This window comes from Pleurodeles waltl, chromosome 2_1, assembly GCF_031143425.1.
Source record: "Pleurodeles waltl isolate 20211129_DDA chromosome 2_1, aPleWal1.hap1.20221129, whole genome shotgun sequence".
Lineage (NCBI taxonomy): Eukaryota > Metazoa > Chordata > Amphibia > Caudata > Salamandridae > Pleurodeles > Pleurodeles waltl.
This window is the reverse complement of record NC_090438.1, coordinates 639,765,036-639,789,378: the sequence shown is the minus strand read 5'-3', so window position 1 is coordinate 639,789,378 and position 24,343 is coordinate 639,765,036. Positions and strand designations below refer to the sequence as shown.

General features: G+C 47.3%; 1 protein-coding gene across 1 annotated transcript in view; it reads right to left on the bottom strand.

Annotated features, from left to right (window-relative positions):
• The window catches only part of PKD1L1 (polycystin 1 like 1, transient receptor potential channel interacting), a 1,079,023-nt gene that overhangs the window by 824,715 nt on the left and 229,965 nt on the right, over positions 1–24,343 (bottom strand). The window contains exons 9-11 of the mRNA XM_069216140.1: positions 22,588–22,841; positions 20,663–20,739; positions 19,711–19,860 (exon numbers count right to left, since the gene is read on the bottom strand). Of these exons, the coding sequence (XP_069072241.1) occupies positions 19,711–19,860; positions 20,663–20,739; positions 22,588–22,841 (481 nt within the window). The remainder of the gene's footprint in view (positions 1–19,710; positions 19,861–20,662; positions 20,740–22,587; positions 22,842–24,343) is intronic.

The following is a 24,343-nucleotide window of genomic DNA, read 5'->3' as shown; positions in this document are numbered from 1 at the left end:
CTTTTCCTGTTTCTGTACACCTGCTCATCGTCTTTTGGGGGTACTAAGGCCACATGGGTCCCACCAATGGCACCAATGATGTTAGGGATATGTCCAAGGGCATAGAAGTCACCCTTCACAGTGGCCAAATCACCCTCCTCAGGGAAAACAATGTAGCTCCGCATGTATTTCGTCAGGGCAGACAACACTCTGGACAAAATCTTAGAAAACATAGGCTGAGACATCCCTGATGACATGGCCACTGTTGTCTGAAAAGACCCACTTGCCAAAAAATGGAGGACTGACAGAACCTGCACCAGAGGGGGAATTCCTGTGGGTTGGCGGATGGGGGACATCAGTGCTGGCTCCAGCTGGGCACACAGTTCATGTATAGGGGCTCGGTCAAGTCGGTATCGAAGTATTATATGACGTTCCTCCATTGTCGACAGGTCCACCAGCGGTCGGTACACGGGAGGATACCTCCTTCTCCTCGCAAGTCCCAGCGGACGGTGCCTAGGAAGGACAACATGGAGTACAGAGTCAAGCAACCCACAGGTACGTAACTACAGCTTGCACAGTGCACGAATCACTATGCATTGAATGGCTTGTATGAGTGGCAATGCAATGCCTAGGCCTGTGTGATGCAGTAGAAATTAAGCCATGTGGGCCCTTGAAATGGCGGCTGCCTGACCTGAGAAGTGTGACAGTGGGATGTGAGGTCAATGCGCTGGCGTGACACACCGTGGCGGTAGGCGGTCGAAGACCGCGGCGCCAAGCCGCATTGGTTAACATTGAACCCTATGGGTTTCACGAGCCAATGACTAGGTGCGCCGGCGGTCGCGGTACCGCCATTTTCTATCTGATTAATCACTCGAGACCTGATCATCCACAGGAGAGGACTTATACTGCAAGTGCTGCTGTGAACTCGGTCTGGAAGAGACAATGGCTGCTGCGACTGGGGAAAGGGCCCCTGCCTTCACTACAGAAGAGTTGGAGAAACTTGTGGATGGGGTCCTGCCCCAGTATGCGCTACTCTACGGTCCTCCAGACCAACAGGTAAGTACACTGTGTGCACGTTGAATGGGCTATGCCTGTGTTGAGTGGGGTGGATATAAGATGGTGGGGTGGGGAGAGAATGAGGAGTGCAAGGCACGACAGATGAGAGCATGTGCCACATGGCAAGGTTGGGGAGGGGGGGCCAATCACATCTAACATGCGGAAAAATGATGATATTTCCAATTCCACCCTGTACATGTCAAATAGGTCAGCGCCCATCAGAAAGTCGACATTTGGCGTGCCATCGCCAAGGAAGTCCGGGCCCTGGGGGTCTACACCAGACGGGGCACCCACTGCCGCAAGAGGTGGGAGGACATCCGCCGCGGGACCAGGAAGACCGCTGAGTCACTGCTACGGATGGCCTCCCAACCAAGGAGGGGTGCCAGTCGTACCCTGACCCCCCTGATGTCCCGGATCCTGGCGGTGGCCTACCTCGATTTGGATGGGCGCGTGAGGACATCACAGCAGACACAAGGGGGGTGAGTACCAGCACATTCAGCTATCTTGACGCGCAGTGGAGGTGCCTGGGTGGGGGAGGAGGGCTGTGGGTGACATTAGGCCAGGGTGCTTTCTGTAGTGTAGTCCTCTCCTTTTGCCATGTCCCTGTGCCCCCGCCCCCCACCTTTGTAGGGTGACAAGTACAGCTATCCATGGTCCTGCATCACCCATGTGCGCGTTTGTTGTCCCTAGACCTGTTGGCCTAGTCACAAGTACTGAGTAGTGTACCCCGATTGCGCGGCTTAGTGCATGAGGCTCCTGTGTCTGTCCTCTCCGCCAACGGTGTTGACAATGCATGCACTCAACCTGTTTTTATGTCTCCCCCCACCCTTTTTCTTTATCTTCTTGTGCATGTGTGCATTAGCATCATCATGCGGAGGAGAATTGGCACCGGAGCACGAGGGAGCTGCAACTCACAAGGCCCCGGTGGGCCATGGCACAGACACCGAGGCCACCAGTGATACGGAGGGCGAGGGGAGCTTCACAACGGGGACCCGTGGTGACACCAGCGACACCGACACGTCCTCGGATGGGAGCTCCCTAGCGGTGGCGGCAACATCCGTGCCCCCCGCCTCTACAGGTACAGCCGCCACCCAGCGCACCAGCTCCGCCCTCCCAGCAGCCCCTCAGCCTTTGCTCCGTGCCCGCTCGCCCAAGAAGGTGGGCATCTCCTTCGCCCCAGGCACCTCAGGCCCTGCCCCTGTTACCCCTGCTGCCCTCAGTGTGGAGGTCATTGACCTCCTCAGGACACTCATTGTTGGGCAGTCTACCCTTTTGAATGCCATCCAGGGGGTAGAGAGGGAGGTGCATCGGAGCAATGCATACCTGGAGGGCATTCATTCGGGTCAGGCTGCCCATCAACGATCGTTCAATTCTCTGGCCTCAGCACTGACGGCAGCCATTGTCCCTGTTTCCAGCCTCCCTCTTCTAACTGCCTCCACCCTGTCTGTCTCCTGTTCCTCAGCCTATCCCATCCACACCATCAGACCAGCCTGCACACACCTCAACACCCAAGGGCAGCTCATCCAGACATAAGCACCACAGATCACACAAACATTCACCCAAGCAACACCCAGATGCAGACATGCCAACAGCCACTACCACCTCTGTGTCCCCCACCTCCTCGTCTCCCTCCTCCCTCCCTGTGACGTCTCCACTCACACCTGCATGCACACCACCAACAGCCAGTACTTCCATCACCAGCACACCCTCCAGTACAGTCCGCACACGTGCAGTCACCACCCCCCACTGCCATTTACACATCCCCTGTGTCCTCTCCCACTGTGTCTGTCACCCCCTCTTCCAAGACACACAAACGCAGGCAGCCACCCACCCAACAGCCAACCACCTCACGACAGCCTCCAGCCCATGCACCTTCACCCAAGGACAGCACACCTGACTCTCCTACAACCACCTCCTCTTCCTCCACTCCCATAACCACTGCACCTACCGTTTACCTTGGTCCTAAAAAAGTTTACCTCTCCAATCTGGACCTCTTTCCCTCACCTGACCCACCCCCTCCATCTGCTAAGAGTCCCAAGAGCACCTCAGCCACCACCAGCCCGGGTTCACGTGTCACCGTAGTGCATGGATTTTGGAGTCCCCCCTTTGCCAGCAGTGATACTTTACGGGTCCTCTTTCCGGGGGGGGGGCTGGCTGTCCCCTTGCTGCTGACCGATGTAAGGGGCCGCCGCGAGAAGACTGACACGGCTGCCCCCAAGGACCAAAGTTCTGCCACTTCACCTGCCACAACATCCAGGGGAGGCAAGGCCCAGAGAGCCACATCGAAGGAGGGCAAGGGCAGCAGGGCGGAGAAGTCAGCCAGCAGGAGCGCGGACCAGGAGGGCCCCACAAGCCCCATCCCGGGTGTGAGGGAGGACACCCTAGGGCCCAGGACACCGTCACCGAAGGGTCCAGCAACTGCACGGTCGGAGGGCGACTGAGCAGGGAGTCCTGGCCAGGTCTGACTCCCTTGAATTACAGGACAAGCACCGCTGAAGAGGGCCCCGCCGTCCAGAAAGGCACCGCTGAAGAGGGGCCCGCCGTGCAGAAAGGCACCGCTGAAGAGGGCCCCGCCGTGCAGAAAGGCACCGCTGAAGAGGGCCCCGCCGTGCAGAAAGGCACCGCTGAAGAGGGCCCCGCCGTGCAGAAAGGCACCGCTGAAGAGGGCCCCGCCGTGCAGAAAGGCACCGCTGAAGAGGGCCCCGCCGTGCAGAAAGGCACCGCTGAAGAGGGCCCCGCCAAGACAGGCACCGCTCCGCCGGGCCCTTCCTGTCAAGCACCGCTCCGCCGGGCCCTTCCTGTCAAGCACCGCTCCGCCGGGCCCTTCCTGTCAAGCACCGCTCCGCCGGGCCCTTCCTGTCAAGCATCGCTCCGCTGGGCCCCGCCGTCTCAAGCACCGCTCCGCTGGGCCCTTCCTGTCAAGCACCGCTCCGCTGGGCCCTTCCTGTCAAGCACCGCTCCGCCGGGCCCTTCCTGTCAAGCACCGCTCCGCCGGGCCCTTCCTGTCAAGCACCGCTCTGCTGGGCCCGCCCTGTCAAGCACCGCTCCGCTGGGCCCTTCCTGTCAAGCACCGCTCCGCTGGGCCCTTCCTGTCAAGCACCGCTCCGCTGGGCCCTTCCTGTCAAGCACCGCTCCGCTGGGCCCGCCCTGTCAAGCACCGCTCCGCCGGGCCCCGCCGTCTCAAGCACCGCTCCGCTGGGCCCTTCCTGTCAAGCACCGCTCCGCTGGGCCCCGCCGTCTCAAGCACCGCTGGCCCATTGACAGTGCCGGTTCTGTGTCGAGCTACTGTTCACGCTGCACTCGGCCCACCCTGCCTCCTCCATTGCCTGTGGAGACGGTTATCCACTTGATAGACTGTGGCTTTGCACTCCCCAGGATTGAACAGTGGGCAAGCCACCCACTGTAGAGACTTGAGAGACTGTGGCTTTGCACTGCCCAGGATATGGCAGTGGGCAAGCCACCCACTGTAGAGACTTGAGAGACTGTGGCTTTGCACTCCCCAGGATGGCACAGCGGGCATGGTGGCCCCTTCGTGGATCTGGCGTCGTGGACTCATGTGGCTGTGGTGCCCCCCTTCCCTTCCCCCTGAGGTGCCTGTAGTTTTATCATCTGATGCCCCTGCAGTGTTCTCTCCAACGGACTCAGGTCTCCTGTGTGGGCTTTGCCCATGTGATGATACACTTTGGCCCACGGACAGTTGAAATTTCAGTGACTGTGCAGGACTTATTGCCTCTATTTATCGGTTACGCAATGTTTTAACTTGATTTTTTAAAATTAATTTTCCTATTTTACCATGACTTCAATGAACCTATTTTATACATGTATTTGGTTTCTCACTTTAATTATATCTTTTCATTATTCCGGGGGGTTTGGGTGGTGTCACTTTGACTTGGTGCTCTGCATTGGTGTGTAGATAGTTGGGGGGTGGGTGTATTGCGTATGTGTGTGCCCGTAACCCTTCCTCCTCCCCCCCTTCCCTGTGTCGTAGGTGCGGTACTCACCGTTGTCGTCTGCGCCGGAGTTCGTACTCGTGGTAGATGAGCAGGTAGACGAGAGCAGGTAGGATGTTCAATTCGGGTTCCATGCTGTCCTCCGTCCTCGTGGAGTGTATAGAGGTGAGCGTTTTCCCGTTCGTAGTCTGTTTCCGCCGTGTTTTTATCGGCGGGGCTCCCGCCCCGGAAAAGGTGGCGGATTGGTGAGTTGTGATAGGGTGGGCGGTACGTTGTCTGCCGCCTGCCTGTTGGCGGTGACCGCCACGCTGTTTGTTTGTCCCGCCGTGGCGGTCGGAGTGTTAAAGTGGCGGTCTGTGTTGGCGGTTCCCGCCAGGGTCAGAATTCATTTTTTTTACCGCCTGCCTGTTGGCGGGTTGGCCGCCGCTTTATCACCGACCGCCAGGGTTGGAATGACCCCCTTAGTCAGCGTCAAGACGACGTGCAGCATCGATGCCCTCTGGTCAGAATCCCTCCGATTATCTGTCTAAAGTGTGATGTATTTATACAGATCTACTTGGACCCCTGACGTAGGTGGGTTCCCAAACAATAAATAACGGCATGCTTGGGGTGGCAATTAATATAAACAATTCCCTCGAAAGCATGAAGAGGGAAAGTCCCTAAATGTGAACACCTACAGTTTGTTTATCTTTGTCACTTGATTTTGACGTCTTAACGCGGTGGCACTGATAATGCAAATCATAACATGTGGCCTAACTATAAACAAGGCAGCCATCTTAGAAGAATTAATTAATTAAATGGGCTAAGACAGAGCAAGCTAAGTAGGTTAAAAGTCACTAGGTGACGGGGGCACGAGTCCACAAGCCAGTGGCTAAGCTAACTCCTGTCACCCCATTAAAACTAACTAGGATTCCCTACAATATGGCTTAGCCTCCAATTAGCATACTTATTTTACTCGTAAGTCCCTAGTAATGTGATATTACATGTACCCAGGGCCTGTAAATTAACTTCTACTAGTGGGACTGCAGCACCGATTGTGGCACCCACTTAAGTAGCACTTTAAACATTTATCTGGTCTGCCATTGCAGAGCATGTGTGTGCAGTTTAAACTGCCATGTCGATCTGGCCAAACCTTTTTTCAGGCCCAAGCTTTCCTCTTTAATACATATGTCACCCCTAGGGTAGGCCGTGGACAGTGCAGAGGGTAAGGTGCAATGTATTCATAGAGTAGGACATGTACATTTTAGTTTTACATGCTCTTGTAGTGAAAAAAAACTCTAAAATTAGTTTCTTCCTAGTGCAAGGCCGATCTCTCCCATAGGATAACATTGGAGGTGCCTTAATACACAGTGGAAGTGTAGTTTCCAAATGGGAAGCAATTACCCCTTCATGTTTAGTGTCTCTGGAATCACAATTTAAAATCCTGATTTCTGGTGAAGTCGGATTATAAATTGCAATTTTGAAAATGACATTTTCTTGCCTTAGCCATTTGGTGCCTGCAGCCTGTCTCTGGTCACATGATTGGGTGCATTTGGCAGTAGGCCTTTGTGTATTCCTCCTTGACAGCCACACACAATGGGAGCTTCAGTGTGGCTTAATGGGTCATCCTGGACAGGATGGGAGAGAGAAGCTGGACACAGCCACATTTACACCTGAATAGGTTGTGTCCTGTCCACACACAAAGGGCTTAATAACCCTGTATTGTCACTCCCGACAGCTTGGAGCCAGGGCAGGGGAGGAAGAGGATTCCTTGCACATCAAAGCCACTGTCTAGAAGCTTCTATCATCTTCCAGAACCAGGGCACCAAAGTATAAATACTGGACCTAAGACACCATCTCTTCAGTACACTTCTGGACCTGTGGATACTCTGCCAGGAAGGAGGACAGTTGTGCTGCTGAAGGCCTGCCACTCTGCCGGACTGCTGTCCTGCTGGCCTGTTTGAAGTGGTGCACAAATACTTTACAAATTGCCTCCAAGTGAAGCCTGACTGCTCTGTGCCAAGCGTCCAGGAGGTTAAGCACAAGTTAATTTGGGGTTGCTTGTGCCTTACCCTGTCAAGGACAGTGGTTGTTACTTTATATGTGAATAGCAAGCGCAAGCAGCTGCTTGCGCTCACTAAGTACACTCTTGGGGTACGATTTTCACCCAACTTACCCTGTGCATTTAGAAGTATTTTTGTATTGCAAAATGCCCTATTCAACTCCAAAATGGGCATAAAAAGGCATTTCGCACTAAGCAATACAGCTAAATGTGCTGATGGGGTAGACCCCCCCCAAACTTACTCCTAGCATCTAGCAAATTATGCGTTAAGAAATAGCTCTACATGCAGCAGAGCACAATTGGTGAGCTTCTGAAGTGGATAAATGTGCCCTTGCAGTAGGATTGTTTCCCCCAAATTACTCTTAATTACTCAAGCAGGCGTGATTGTTTTATTATCGGTAATTACCAATCAAAGAGTAACGTGGAACTACTAAAATGACTCCTATTACACCAGCATAATAAAATTACCCTGGGGCCTTGTTATAGTTTAGTAAACCAACTACAACTTGCACTCCTGTCATGCACTGCTTTCGACCTCACAAATTACATCACTCACCCATGGTATGTTAAAAAACATAATTGATGAGATATTTCAAATTTCATCACCCTTGATGAACAAGTTATTTACTTTAGGTGACATTTTTCTTCTGGTAGAGCCTATCTAACCACATGTTCCTTACCTTAGAATATTCCCCAGGGATTCAGACGGGATCTGAAAAATCTTGAGCAGTAGCTATGCGTGGTGGTAGATAGCACAGACAGCTCTACTTCAATGCTGTGAATGCCGGACATAACATGCGCAATGCCTATTTAGGGACCAACCCGTATCGCTGACATCACTTTCTTTTGTGGCACACTTCACTGACAGAGCCATGTCGGAAAATGTGTTACCGGTGTGCATTGTCTGAGAGGACCTTCCTCCTGAGGAAGTGCAGTTTGCAAGCAGTGAAGAAGGGAGAGTCAGTAAGAATTCTGTGGTTAGATAGGCTCTACCATAAAAGGTGTTACCAAAGTGATAGACTTCTAACCGCAGATTCCTTAATTTAGAATAGATACCATAGCAATAGGCTCCCTGGTGGAGAGGCTGGAATTTGACTTAAAACAAAAAGTCTTGCAGGACCGAGCATCCAAAGTGACTGGATAATTCAGACAGTAGCTCTTCATAAAGGTATGAAGCAATGTCCAAGTATCTGCCTAGAAAATATCAAGGACAGGAACCCTGTGCACTACTAACGGTGTAGTCACAGCCCTGTCTCTGGTGAGTGAGCCCTCAAACCTTGTGGAGGCTGCTTCTCTGTAGCAGATCTTAATAAAGAGTATAACCCATCAAGAGATAGCCCTGTTTGGAACAGCTATAGAATTTCGGGACCAGAAATTAGCAGAAGTAACAACCACCACCTAATTCTGGTGTTGGCCAAAAGAGCCACACTTCCTGGTGAAATAAGGACAAATAATTCTCCACCAACTATCCAAAAGCAGGTGGCATTGGTGGTGGTGTCTCAAGAAATATAAGAGCGTAACCCTGTCGCATACCCACCTGTCTGAGGTGACTGCTTGTAAGGCAGGTAGAAAGTGCCATATCCTGGCTTCTACAACCCCTGAAAAAGGTGCACTAAAGAGGGTTTGTAGGCAGTAGTGGAGGGGCAGGAGCACCCTGGCAGAATGGAGCCATTTCTTTCAACACAGCCTTTAAGAGCCTGGGAGCTTCTACCTCAATCACAAAAAGTTTGGGCCACCTGCTGGCTATGAGGATATGGGTAGTACTGGTGATGCTGAAATCTACTTTAGCCACAGGAGGGAATGCTGGTGGCGTAGGCCTGTGGCCCATCCAAAGGAGTGAACCATGACCCTTCTGTCCTTAGAGCACTCAATTGTGGCATCTGCCTTGTCACCAAACAGACAAGCCATTGAGCATCGAAGCTTGATTGGACATCCCCCAAAAAGCATGTTAATCATAGCAAAGTGTTGCAGCTGACAGCCTCTGCAGACCCTCATTTCCCTGCCAATAGGTCAGTGGTGTCCAATCCACACCCTATTGTGAATTTTGCTGCATCCAGGCCATTGGCGATAGACCGGGTAAGAATCGCTCAGGCTTCATCAGAGACCATGGGGAGCCACCAAATTCCACAGCATGTAGGAATAGCACCTCAGAATACAAGGGGTATTGACTGATCGTAGTACAAAGCTGGTGAAGGAAAAGATCTTTATGCCGAATATGTACAGCTTCCTGAACTCTGTTTGGAGGGGGAATGGAAAAGTCCTTGGAATGACCCTTGCTGAGGATGCCTACACCATCAGGCTCTCAGGAGTCAGATGCTGGGACAAAAACTTGGTCTCCCTTGAGGCCAGGCAATGGCGCCAGGCGATATGGTGGTTTACTGAGACCCATTGACAGCATTTGGACCAAGACCCCAGAAGGAGATCCATAAGGGCCTCATTAAACTGAGCATAAGTTCTGGGCTTGTCTGTTCAGGCTGGAGGTCCTCCATCAACAGGTCCTACATCAACAGGTTAGATCACCTTTGCAAAAGGTGCATTCTCCTTTGTGGCTAGTAACAGTGACTAAACAAGTGTTAGGAGAGGTGTCTAGTCCACTGGTGTCATCCAACTCTTTAAGCCAGTTGCCTTCGGGGAAACCTCGGGTAATATCCTCAGCGGGTCAAATACCCCATACTCCACCTTCAATTTCTCCTATGTCAGGGCAGAAAGATTGCCCAGGTGGCACCAGTGTCAATGTAGGACAGCCTCTATGCGCTGCGGTCTTAGGAATGGAAAGGATGATTGGTTTATCCAGCAGCATATGCAACAATAGATCAGGCATCAGGACTGGGGCAGATCAGAAGGGTTATATCGACATTGAGGTAGAACCTCCTGAAGGGATGCCTCCTGACACCAAAAGGCCCAAAGGCACTCCAAAGAAAGTCTGTTTTCTGAAGATGTAGGACATGGCCATAAAAAATTCCTCAATTTGGGCCGGAGTCTGCCTGGCACCCAGAGAGTACAGAGATGGAGTTAGATCCACAGGAGATGTGTGGGAGATGGACTTGATTTGCAGGGGTGGTCCGGGGTTCCTTTCAGGGATTAGGAAGGGTGCAGTGAAGTTGCTTTGACTTTTTTCTTCTTGGAATTGCTCAACATAGATTTCGATGAAGTCCCATAGAGAAAACTGCTCCAGGGACAGACCTGTGAACAGCCACAGGACTGAGACCATCCTTGAGAAAGGGAACTACTTGGAGACTCAAAATCGCACCACCAGGATCTTCATTGCTCTCTCCTTACTTGCCTTCAGGTGCATTAATTGGCAGCCCCAGCAGGCCTTGGAGTTGTGACCAAGGCACCATAGGCAGACCAAGTGGAAACCAGTCACAGAGATAGGTCTGTGGCATTCCACACAAAGTTTAAAATGCATAGGTTTCTGAAGTGACATAATTCCCTACACACTGGAAACAATAGAAAAAAGGACTAAACAACAGTCAAGAAAAAGATGGTTAAAAAATGACAGAGGAAGCTCTCTGGATCTGCGACTGTTAATGTGGAGAGGAAGTAATGGATATCAACTTCTATCAAAACTAAATAGGCACTGCACAAGTCACAGCTGGGGCGTAAAATGTCAACACAGAGCCACAATCTAACAATCTAACAGTGCACAGAGCTACTGTTCAGGATTTTTAGGATCAAGCCTGACATCTGGGGAAGAATTTAAGATAAGAAATCTGCAGTTAGAAGTCTTGTCCAGAAACAACCATTCATATTACTCCATAAGCCCTAACATCATTTAAAAAAAGAAAGTCATTAATGTAAAGGACATTTGTAATGTAAACCTTTGGCTTTTTGGCCATGAGCAGAGCGAGTTGGCTGCAGGGCCTGGCATCTGGGTAGGCCCTGCACCCGACCCCCCCCCCGCTGATGCCTGGCCCTGCACCCAATTCCCTGAGCATCCAATCACCTGCTGCACACAGCCATCACCCATGCACAGCTGGCATTTGGGTGCAGGATGCTCATGGGTGTAGAACCACCCATGGGCATACCATTTGGCCCAAATATTGACCTTTGGCCATAAACAGAAGTGGGTTGCCCCTACGCCCAACTCACTGCAGAAGTCCAACCCCCACTGCATACGGCCTACACTATGGCAGTTGGCTGCAGGGTCCGGTCTAGGACTAGACCCCTCTCATTGTTTTTATTTAATTGTTTATGGAAGACCATGATGTTGTGGTACTGGCCTGGTTGGGTACAACAAGGAGAGACTTGATGGAACGCTGAAAACAAACTGAAAATCTATCTGTATCATGATCATATTTCCCAATTAAGTGCATTATTAGCAACAACATACCTAATCCTGAATTTATCAACTATTTTATTAACTTATGTATGCCATTTTATCCTAGCTTGAAGCTCACTCTGACTTTGAATATGTTTGCAAACCCATGAGTTTAGTAGGCCTGGAAGCCATAGAGCTCGGTGCTGTACCTGGCTCATTTTCCAACAGTGTAACCTCGTTTTTAAACCTCTGTAGGAAACAGGGATTTTTGTGAAAGTATTGTTAGTATTGTGTACATAAATGCTATCTTCTCCTCAAGGCTATTATGCACTTCCATGAGAGGAAGATCCTGACACCTTCACATGAGATAAGAAACAACCTTCTGTCATGTAATCATGCATCATTCACTTGATAGAAAAAAAAAGTATATATATATATATATATATATATATATATATATATATATATATATATATATATGTTAGAAATGGGGTTTCTGGTTGGCTAGGGTATGCACCTCAGCCAGGCAGAACTTACCCACTCTCCTGCTCACCCCCTTGGAAGCTTGGCACGAGCAGTCAGGCTTAACCCCGAGGCAATGTGTAAATCGTTTTCACAACACACACAACACGTGACGCAATATCCCCACCACAAAGGAAACACAACACCAGATTATTTGAAAATATACTGTATTGTACACAACGTAATTATTAGACCAACATCACATAACAGTACTATCCTGCTACCTTAGCAGTTGTCAGAACGTTACACATTAGTTACTCTGCAAACTAGCAAGAGTCACGCATAACACACAGGTTACTCAGTATTCTGCAACATAAGCAGTAGTCAGGGAACACGTTATCACATTAGAAGACTTGTCATAAGAATATCATAAAACACCCATAGTAGGAACATTAGAACACCTATGGCAAGTTAGGGAAACATATTAGCAAGTCATGCCCATAAAAGGAACATTTGCACATATATGTAAAAGCATCATAGACCAGGTAGGCAATATATCACAATTAGCAAAGTCTGTGAAAGAACTTCAATTATGGTTATATTGGTCCTTTTAAAAGTACCTGTCTTGATGAAGAGGCACTTCCAGTGCCTAAAACGAACAATGGGGCCCCCGGCGCTCCTCTGCGCAAAACGGGGGCCTCCCTGATCTCCTGGGGTCAGAGGAGGGCGGCACGCACCTCCTCTATGCAAAGAACGGGCCCCTCTGGGGACCCTAAACACTGGGGCCCCCCCTAGGCCTCCACCGGCCCTCTCGAGGGGGGCCCAGGTCAGGGAAATCTTTAAGGGGGGCACCATGCACCCCCACCGGGTGGAAAACGGGCCTCTCCAGGGACCCGCGAACTCCTGGGGTCTCCCCGGGCCTCTACCGGCCCTCACACGGGTGGAGACTCCCCTAAACTACCACTGGCCCACGAGGGGGCCAACAAGGGAGCGGGCAGCACGGGCGAGCCTCCGGGGAGGCGGCCGCCCGGCCCGTAGTGACAGGAGAGTCCTCCGGGACTCCCGCAGGCGAGGGAGAGGCGTCCTCCTCTCCCTCGGAGTCCCGATGATGTCCTGGCCCAAGGTGGGTCCTGCCGGTGCCCCGGAGCGATCCCTACCCCGGGGGCACCGCTAGGGTCGCGCTGGCTCCTGATGGAGAAAAGAAGGTTGTCTTCGTGCCCTGGGGGCACCGGTAAACGCGCTACACTCGCACTTTACCCAATTACCTTCTCCGGGCTGCGCCGGTGATTCAAGGAGCAGCCATAAGGCGTTTATAAAGCGCCAAGGCCAATCTGAGGCCCGGGCTGCGGCGGTGACCTTCTGCAGCAGTTAAAAGGAAGAGCACTTTTCCCAAGCGCTAAGGCAACGCTGTAGAAGATCGGTGCAGGGGTCAGGGGCCACAGCACCCTGCCCCTGGGAACAATAAGCAAGGAAAAGGTACAGGGCTGGTGGGCCCAGCTACAGGCCAGCACAAGGGGTGCAGATGGTGGCAGTTCCTCCTAGTGACCAGGCAGGTCACAGGTCAGCACAGCAGCAGCAGTCCAAGGCGGTTTCCTGGTGAGTCCATTCATCAGCGTTCTGTGTCCAGTTTCAAGTTCCAAGAATGTTCAAATTGTGGGGAAAATTCCCCTGCACTTATAGTCAGTTCTTACAGTATGTCCTGCCTTTCTACATACATGGCACCCTGCCCATAGGGCTAGCTACGGCGTACCTTAGGGGTGACTTACATGTAGTAAAAGGGGAGTTCTGGGCCTGGCAAGTAAATTTAGATGCCAGGTCCCTGTGGCAGAAAACTGCGCACACAGGCCCTGCGCTAGCAGGCCTGAGACAGGTTTAAAAGTCTTCTTCAGTGGGTGGCTCAAGCAGCGCTGCAGGCCCACTAGTAGTATTTAATTTACAGGCCCTGGGTATAGAGATACCACTGTACAAGGAACTTATAGGTAAATTAAATATGCCAATTAGGTATAAGCCAATCATACCAACTTTAGATGGGAGAGCACCTGCACTTTAGCACTGGTCATCAGTGATGAAGTGCTCAGAGTCCTACAGCCAACAGCGAGAGGTCAGAAAAACCAGGAGGAAAGAGGCAAAAAGACTGGGGATGACCCTGCGTAAGGCAAAAAGTCCAACAATATATATATATATATATATATATATATATATATATATACACACACATACATACACATACACACACACAAGGTTGAATTTATATGACTTAGTTTCAACTGACCACTTTCTAAGCAAGACTGGTCAGATGAAATGACAATTCCCTTTGATCTTTTTGCTTTGGTGCCTGCTATGCTGCATTACACGCTAGTTGGACATTTGGCTTCTTCACATGTATCATCTGATACAAAAAGTAAGTGACTGTTTTTGCATTCCTTCCCCCAGTTGGGCTCATAGTTAAAACTATTTTTGGAGAAGTTATAATTCTTGTTGGTCCTGATGAAGCGTCGCTGGATCCGGCTGGACCACTAGACGCGAAACATGTAGACCTGACCAGAGGCACCATAAAAGATTCTATCCTCTTGCGTTACTGTTGGGAGTATGTGAGCATTATAACTCACTTTTAGACTCCCATCTCAGTTTTTAATCTTGGTCTCCATCTTACCAATCTTAATTAAAATTTATGATTAATATACCTTGATGGATAACCAATTTTAACATTTGCATACTCTCCTTTATTGTTTGAAAATTTCACCACTGTGAACAATACGGTTAAAAGCCCCCTTTGGGGAGCCCGTTAGGCATTGCAGCACCGGCCTAACGAGGAGCTGTCCCGATGATGAAGCTAGTCATCCAGTGTGATGCTTGAGGGCTCTTGCTCCTGTTGAATTAAGTCCTCCGTTGCCCTAACTATATATATACACACTCGCACATGAGTTTTTGGGTGGTAAAAATTAATTTCATTTTTTTGAGGGGGTATGGGTTTTGGGATGGCAATGGTATTTTTTGTGTTTAGGGTGGGTATAGTTTTTTGGGTGGCAGGATTAATTTTAGGATTTAGGGTGGGTATGCCTTTTTGGGTGGTAAGAGTATTTTTAGGGTGGGTGTAGGTTTTGGGATGGCAAGGGTATTTCTAGGGTGGGTATGGCTTTTTGGGTGTCAATGGTGTTTTTAGTGTTTAGAGTGGGTGTAGGTTTTGGGATGGCAACGGTATTTTTTAGGGTTTAGAGGTTGTGGGTTAATAGGGATATATGTATATATAACTATAATAATAATGTCCCTGTAACCTATGTTTTTTTCAGTGAATTTCAAGGGGTTTATTTAATGTAAAGTAACATTAAAATACCATACATTAATCCAACCACTACTGCAGACTGCTTTCGGCTGTGCTTGGCAGGGTGTTGGCAGCAGGGTCTGCCCTGCAGCCAGGCCCTTGGGCCAATCCCCAGCATGCAGCCAAGCCCATGCTGCGAGTCTGTGAGTGGGTGTCAGTGGCTGTGTGGGTGTGTGACTGTGTGCATTTGGTCGTCTAAGTGGGTGTGTGAGTGGTTTTGTGGGTCTGTAAGTGGTAGTGTGTGCGGTGGTGTGGGTGTGTGACTGGGTGTACAAATGGCTGTGTGGGTCAGTGAGTGGGTGTGTGAGTGGTTATGTGGGGGTGTGTGTAGGGGGTAAGTGGATGCATGAGTGGCTGTGTGGGTCTGTGACTGGGGGTGGTAGTGGTTTTATGGGTCTGAGTGTTTGAGTGGGTGTTTGGGTTAGTAGGTCTGTGAGTAGCTGTATTTTCTTCTTTAATTGGGGATGGGATCCACAGATCCATTGCAGACTGACAACGTGAAGTATCTGCAGATCCTTAATGCTTCCCCCACCAAAAAATACTTTGGGGCATTTTTGTGCCCATGAGGGGTCCCTCAGAGTCCCCTCAATCAGTCCCATGTGGTCAGGGTACCTCTACTCTGACCCCTTCTATCAGTGTAAAGTTTCCCTTCACGGCTACAGAGTAGACAGACAAAATGGCAGTAAGTCAATCACAGCATTGGTGTTGGTGCATGGATCAGCGGATCCACCACGGTGGACTCACATCTCTAGATATGCATACATCTTTTTCTTTATTAACTCCAAAACTACTGGACAGATTTACTCATAAGTACAAAAAGATCTTATTGGACCAAGATCTAGCTTTCTGCCAAATTTGGTGCAATTCTGTCCAGTGGTTTGGGCAGTAGTCGTGTCTAAAATCCCTATGGGGTGTTGCAAGGGAAAAAAACAATTTTGGGACCCACCTTTTTTCTTGGTCCCAGCTTGACAAATCACCCTGAACCTTTAAAGACAGCAGCTGAATACACACAAACACACACACACACACACACACACACACACACACACACACACACACACTATTGTTTCATCTTTCTCGGCCTTTCAATGTAGCTGGCATCACAGCGCTCATCCCACTATCCTCAAGAAATCTTCCCTTCCCCCACACAATAAGAAAATGCCATGGCAAAGCTAATAGGTCTGGCACCGGCTGCCACCCTTTTGGCTTTTATTACTGCTTGTATTTTTTCTTATTTTGCCAGGGTTTCTGTAAAGCTTTGTTGCGGGATATGTTTGCCCCCAAAAATATATTTAAAAATGGCTAAAAGCAAAAAAACTATTTTGTGTGTCGGAGCTGGGCTTCCCCTGCAGGCCAGTTCTCATGTGGTTTCAAGTAGGTAGATTCAAGCTGGGTATTGCTGCACTTGGAAAGTACAGGTGTGGATACATCGGGTGAGTTGCATTCAGGTAGAGCAGAGTCCCACTCAGAGATGCAACCCTGTTTGACTCAATCGTAAAGCCCCAGGCTGTTTTTATTTCTTGATAGCAGCTCCCCTGCCTCTTTGGGTTTATCATCATCTTTCACTTGCATGGAGAATACTTTTACAATCAATGAATGACCGTTTTCATACATTCAATCTGATTCACCTTTTTAGTTTCCCTGGAACACTTTTTTGTAAGAACATAATTATTTATCATAAATGTTGATCAATGCTTTATCCATTTGAACATCATGAGTGATATATAAAAAACTACCCATTCACACTAGGGACTGGAGAAGTAAGGGCTCAAGAGGTCCAGAAGACTGGGAAATCTTCCTGGGTTTGGCATATAGGGGTTTTGAAAGATACACATTTTGAGGATATATCGAAGTTTCACTCATCCTTCCTCTTACCACCAAATTTCAGAGAGTGCTCTCCACATTTGGACCACTTCATTCTCAATCTGTTTCTTCCTTAATATAGTTAAATGAAATTTAACAAGACTTTACAAGGACACTGATAATCCTAAACTGAATTAGCTATTGATATACCAATTCTAATTACTAGTGCTAGCTTTGTGTTAAGTAGGAATTGATAAGTAATAATTTAAATGATTTTTAGCCTTTGCTGAGAGCAAGCTAATTTAATGTGTGTGGTCCCTTTCCTCAAGAGTGTTCAAGCAGTTAAGAGCAAAAGGAAATGGTAAATTACTATACAAAACTCTCTGTATTATTTGCTAAGTAACACAAAGACGCTGTGCTTGTTAGGGGATAAAGACCTTGCCTCAGTGGATGAATGTGCATTCTATTGATTAACTGCCTGTATGGAGATAACTCCAATCTTTAGGTTAAAATTCAGAACATCACATACCCTAGGTGGCTTGCTCTTTCATAGGGTCTGCAAGGAGAGGACTTTACCCCTAGGGTTTAAGAGACATCCAAATAGGCAGAACAGATTATACACTTATCCATTGAGACAGGGAGTCGAAGAAGAAGGATTAGACACAGCTTGAAGTTTTGGACAAAATGTGGTCTTTCTACCAGTAGTTAGGAAATGTGAGAAATAAGCTCATAAGGTCAGCCCTGCAGTTTACAGGTAATTCAACTACTAGCTTTTGTATTTGGCTGTTATCAATTTGAGATTTTGTTTTGATTGTGTGGATTTGTAATATAGTTTTTGCTGTACCCATAATGTGAAGTACAAGCAATGTTTCTTCACCCTTAAAATGGTGATTAGAGGCTATCTGCAGATCATAAAATGAGGAAAAACTAAAGATAATTAGGAGAATTAAGTCAATAAATTTACCAAATCTAAGTTTTGTTTCTTGCTTGTATATTGAATGTGAGGCAGCTCTTAGCCCTAGGGTGCTGTACTTCAATCCTACACAACTGAAACCTAATGTACAGGTGACTTTATCATTCCTACTAAAGTCATAATATGAAGGGGCATCAAAGGTGGCCTTGGTAGCATTAAATTGGTTCTGAGCATTAGTATTTATTTTGGTTAATAATCATGAAAAATGAACACCTGAAATCTGACACAGGATAGGGCAGTAGTGAAGGGCAACACGTAATGTTGGCACCCCTAGTCATGAAGTTTTAGAACTGACAGGGCAACTTCTTGAATTAGTGGAGAGGGTGGACAGTTTAGAAGGTTCCAGAAGTCAACTGACTGATTTAAATACTGTTTCAACATGACAATCTATTGAGACATTTGTTGCATCATCATAGGTTGTAATTTTTTACAAACATCTCAAGTCTGTCTGTGCCTGATCACCAACTACTTAGCTACATTTTAGTGTGATGTTACTTTTTTATCTTTTACTTAATGAGCATTTTATTTTATTGGCACCAACGTCCAATACATGGTTACCCCATGGAATGACATGCTTGTTTTTTCCTGCTAAACACTGGTTCTTTTGTCAGTTGGGAACTTTGCTTATTTAATGACACCAGCCAGTGGAGGCCTTTCAGGTGTTCTGTGATGTGTTCTCGGCAGGGGATGTTCAAAACGAGTCTGATAGCGGAGTTCTGAATTTGTTGCAGCTTGCTCAGGTTCTTCTTGGAGGTCTGACATAGAGGGCATTGATGTCAAGTCTGCTCGTAATTAGGACGTATATCACGTTTTTTCAGCAGTCAGTTGGTATCCATCTGAAAATCTTCCGTAGGAGTCAGAGGGTGTGGAAGCAGGTGGCAGCGGCAGAGTTGACCTATCTGGTCAAGGTGAGCGTTGAATCGAGGATGACTCAGAGGTTTCATGTGTGGTCTGTGGGGGTGGGTAGCCTGCCGAGTGTGGAGGGGCACCAGGAGTCGTCCCAGGCTGAGGATCTCAGTCCTGTCAAAGTTCAGCTTAAGGCAGCTCTACCTCATCCAGGTGGCAACTGCTTCCATCCTGTCCTAGAAGTTCTTCTTGGCTGTTCAGGGGTTCTTGGTCATAGAGATGATCAGCTGGGTGTCATCAGCGTAGGAGACGATGTTCATACTGTAGTTCCTGACAACAGAGGTGAGTGGGATCATGTAGAGGTTGTACAGTGATGGGGTCAACAATGATCCTTGGGGTACTCCACAGCTGATAACTTCCATGGAGCAGGTGACTGTTGAAGTAAAATTCCTTCATCTATTATTTTCTTCTAACATCATGCAAATGTAGTTTCATTTGTGGAGATTAAATCACTTGACCTGTTTCCAGTCACAATCAATACTTCTATCATGTTTCAAATTATCTCACCTATTGGTGGAAAAATGTATACTTGTTTTCTAAGGAAGCCGCTATCAGATATTTACCCCTGACATTTTTGGTTATGTTCAAATGAATGGTTTCTGCAACTTCAGTACATGATTGGCCCCTGATGGTGCAATATAACGACCAACAAGTGACTGATATAGATGCACTAGAAACACCACCATGACTTTCTACACCTCAGACATCAATAAATGTGGTTGTTTTAAAGACCAGTGACGAATGTTATTTGCTCACGCTCAAGTATGGGACGAATTAGGGCTCATAAGGAGACTTTGTAGACCAGTTGTGGCTCTGTAAAACTAATGACATGCTGTGCTCAAACTGCTGGAGCACACTGATGCACAAGGGAATAGAAATGTACATAATCTAATATTCAGATAATGCCAAATGTCATTGCCAGAGCACCAATAATCAGATGTTTGAAACGCAACTTACCTACTGGAGAGTGCAACCGCAGCTGGGCCATCAAGACACAAGTCTTTAAGTACTTCTTGAACCACCACAATTGACGAGATACTGTTCCCATCTAATGTCACATCGACATTGTAGATACCAGAGGTTGTGTAGCTGTGGTTTATACTGAAACTGAATTATAAAATAGTAAAGAGCTGAAGGTGAATTACTTTTAAATCATGGAAAGAAAATTACATTGCAATGTTTTCATGACCAGCTCAAATAGCTTCAGAAAGGAGTGCAACAGATATGGGTGCAGGACAAAAGAAATGTGCAGAAAAAGAAACGTGAAAAGGCTTGCCAGTGAAAGGATAACACTAGGAAGTTGTCAATGTCTTGCTTCCATAGCATCCTACCACCTATTGCGATTCACATTCCACACACCCATGCATTTTCAATCTATCTTTTCTATTATTCTAGGCTGCTTTGCATCACTCCATAGTCACATGCTCTGCCCTGGGCACTCTACATACTCCCACCTAGCTTAAATTAAGGTTGAAGATACGAGAAAAATCTGTACATGTTTATCATATCTTTCTGTCCTAGTCTTACTCAATCTTAATTCAACTCTACCTCCTCCCAAACACTGACCATCTCCATTCAGTAGGATGTATTAGTAATTTGGAATGTTTGCAAAGTTTTAGTTATAGCTCTTATTTAACACATTACCTCACCCATTTCCACTTTGCTTTACTACTTCTTTCCCCCAATCCTACTCTACCCACAGTCCTATTTGACATATAACAGAATAAGTCTAAAGCTGATAAGGCCATAAACGTGTGTGGCATGCAAAAATATGGATAGTTAGCACATGCTTATCACACTAAACCTCAGATACATTTAACAATCCCCATATGAGCCATTCTAAAAGAGGTGACAGAAACAAATTAGATGAACAATGTAATTTTCGGTTGGGTAAATATATGTTTTCTACCATCCATTTTCAGAAAGGAACTCCTGTGCTCCATCTCCAAAATTTATTATGGCGTCAGTAGCTTCATTTGGAGCTTTCTGCAAAGAAACAAGAATGAAATGTAGAGCTCCGTTACTTTGTGCAATTGACAAAAAGACTAAACAAGCATTCATAAGAACACTAACTAAACATGAGATTTTGAATGTTCTTTATTTTGAAGTGGGAAATCCCATGCTTTTAGGATTAATAAGTTGTATGGACTTGGTACAATAACTTGATAGATCTCCTTTGTAAATACTGTTACATCGCATTACTCTTATGAACAACTTTACATATGAGCAATTAGAGTGGCTAAAAACAAATGTTAAATAATGTAGGTCTGATGTCATACCTACTGTTGAAATTTTAATTTTTCATAAGTCTCTCTCGAAAAAAAAGGAAGAGACTATGGCCCTCATTATGACCCCCCCGGCGGATGGTGGTATTTTGGAGAAAAGTACTGGCAACAGGCTGGCAGTACTCTTGCCCAAAATATGACATAGGTGGTTTGGCACAAGCCAAACCGCCAATGTACCACTCCGTCCGCCAGCCCAGCGGCTGTCACTGTCCCACCTGTGGGATTATGACCCCGCGTACTGCCATGGTTTTCGTGGCTTCCATAGCAGTAGGCACTATCAGTGCCAGGGAATTCCTTCCCTGTCACTGATAGGGGTCTCTTCGCCCCCCCTTACCCTTTCACAGAGTTCTCCCCCACCCTTCCCACTCCAGCCCCCCCCACGGCATACACACACCTTAACGCACTAAAATACACATGCATACACACACACATACCCACATTCATCCACGCATGCACACATCCATTCACACACACTGACATACAAGCACACATGCATGCACACAACACAACGTACGTGCACACTCACATCCATCCATCCATGCACACATGCATTCCACACACCTGCATGTGCGCACACAGAAACACACACAACCCCACACACACACACACAACACCCCCCCTAACCCCCTCCCCTGTCGGAGCACCCAACTTACCGGCTTGCAGGGGGTCCTCCGGGAGGAGACGGACGGGGCGCTGCTGCCAGTAGCAGGGTCCGCCAGCGGAACACCGCCAGGCCGTATCATGGGTCATGATACAGTCTGCGGCGGTCTACTGGTGTGGCGCTGCTGCTGGCAGCAGCACCACCTTACCACAGTCCGTCGCCATAACCGCAGCCGGAATTCTGCCATCCTTCTGACGGAATTCCGGCTACCGTCATATGGCAATTGGCTGGTAGCCACGGCACTGGTCTTTTGGAGGCTGTCGCCGTGGGGGTAGGTGGTTTTTACCACCACTGTCATAATGAGGGCCTATATGTTTTAATAAATGAGACATGGAGGAGTATGAATACCATTTCAACCCACATTAGGAAAATATTCTGTGGATTAACTTTTTTCTTTCTGTCCAAGTTGTCTCATGTTGTGGTGCTTCTTTTGTGAAAATCACTTTTGTAAACATATCAATGTAAAGATGTTAATTCTGTGATTAAATGTGGGTTATACATCTGTGGTTACACAGTAAATTAGTTAAACTGATTGCTCGTTTTAGCATGATAGGATGTTTTATTAAGAGTTGCAATGACATTTAACATCTTCTCAATATGATAGTATTACCAGAAAAACAACATTGCTGACAGACATGAAGTTGTGGCAGGTCAGTCATATGAAACATTATGGCAAAGGATTTATTCATCACAAAATTGTGGTTATTTCCAAACAACTGTGAAATATAATTGTTCATGGGCTATCATTTACTCTTATAGTATAATGTTATGCCAATTTAGAAAACCACATGGTGGCAACATATCCGTTTTATACTGCATCTGTATTCACCTCATATTTTAGAGTGTGGTCACAACAGAGTGAAAAATATTGTGCATCAACGTTTGTACCTTCAGTGTAAAAGGCACAGACTCCCCAGTGGCAGCGTTTGAGGGATGAACAAGACGAGGGCCCACTTCTGCTTGTTTAATGAGCATATGCTTTTGGATGGACGCCATTGATGCCACCACGCTGGTCACCGTGAGGCCAACCTCATGCAACCCCAGCTCTCTGCATCTGTATGAACACAAAGGGCTTCCAGAGGCATATGTCCAGTTGTTAACAGTCCAGTGGTAAATTAAATTTGTGATTTGCCCCAAATGACCTGAAAACAAAACCTCTTGTTAAAAATGTAAACATTGTGGAAATACACAACAACGCTCACTAATTTCATGAAGCACATACTATGTAAGCGCATTACAAATTCCCAGCCCAGCTGTTCCTGACCACAGTGCGAGCAGCCATCTTCATCTGATCCACACTCAGACTTCAGTTAAAGAGGGCATTAGCAGTATTCTAAAAATGCATATTTAAGATAAAATGAAACAACCATTAATTCAATTCAGAATTTACTTTAAAAGGAAATTCTAGACCAAAATGTCTTTACTTCCTGATAACCAATATGTTGCAAGCAAGAACGAGGCCCCTATTAAAACACAGGCTGTCCTACGTGTAAAGTGTGGTTGAAGCACATAGGGACACTTTAGTGTACAGTTTTTTTATTTTTATTATTAAATTAAAGAAAAAGTGCACAAACATTAGATGCAGTCATTGCTGGTGAAACCTTTTCTAAGTGTCACTAAAATTACTAGCTTTAGTACTATCTGTAACTGTGTACAGTTACCTGTAACTTTACATGACGTCATAAGAAGTACATTTTGGTAAAATATTTCGGTGGGTGAGGGATGGGCATGCCCACTCAAACTTCTGGGGGCATACAAAGCGGCTAATAATGTGTGCACAGGCATGTGCTTATTTATACACATTCCACTCATTATATATAACTGATGTGGAGTCTTTTTGCAGTGTTGTCATGGTGTTACCGTAATTTAAGTGTTGCACAAATACTTTATACACTACCTCTAAAGTAAGCCTAACTGCTCTGTGCCAAGCTACCAGAGGGTGAGCACAGGTTAATTTAGGGTGTGTATCTGATTTACCCTGATTAGGATTGTGGTCTTACTCTCACACGTTGCATACCCCTGCCAAAGAAAGACACAATTTCTAACATTGGTGGCAGCTGTAGGATAGGACTTCTGTTTGTGCAGAGTCTTACAGTAACTACCCAAATCTAAGACCAATTCAAATCAGTTGTCTGAACCTCATATGCATCTGTTTTTTGCCTACTGTTTTTAATTGCAATTTTTCCAATTGCCCGATTGGCATTTTTGCTTTTTTCTAAATCACGTCTCTAACTGGAGGTCCTACATCTGCACTTGCAACAATGGAGTGTGAGTTGGCCCAGCTATATGCTGTGGCCTAGCGCAAAATCTTCTGCAAGGTGTTTGGTATTTTCATGAGGGGCTTCACCAAGAAGGTGGAGCTGCAAAAGGTTCTGAGGGCCTAGTTGGAAGCCTGGGATGCAGCTGTGACCTTCGAGAGGGAGGATGTGATAATAGAAGAGGATATGGAACTGGATTCACAGGAGGATCTGGGACTGCCTGTGGGCAAGGGAGTTACTGGATTGGAGCTTCTCCTCAGGGCAAAGAGCAGCATCATACTTATAGGCCTGTCCCCAGAGGAGGTAGAGGGCAGGAGGGAGGAGAGGAAATTCCAATTGGAGCTGGCTAAGCTTCAGTTGGAGAACGAGGGGACTTTAGAGGAGAA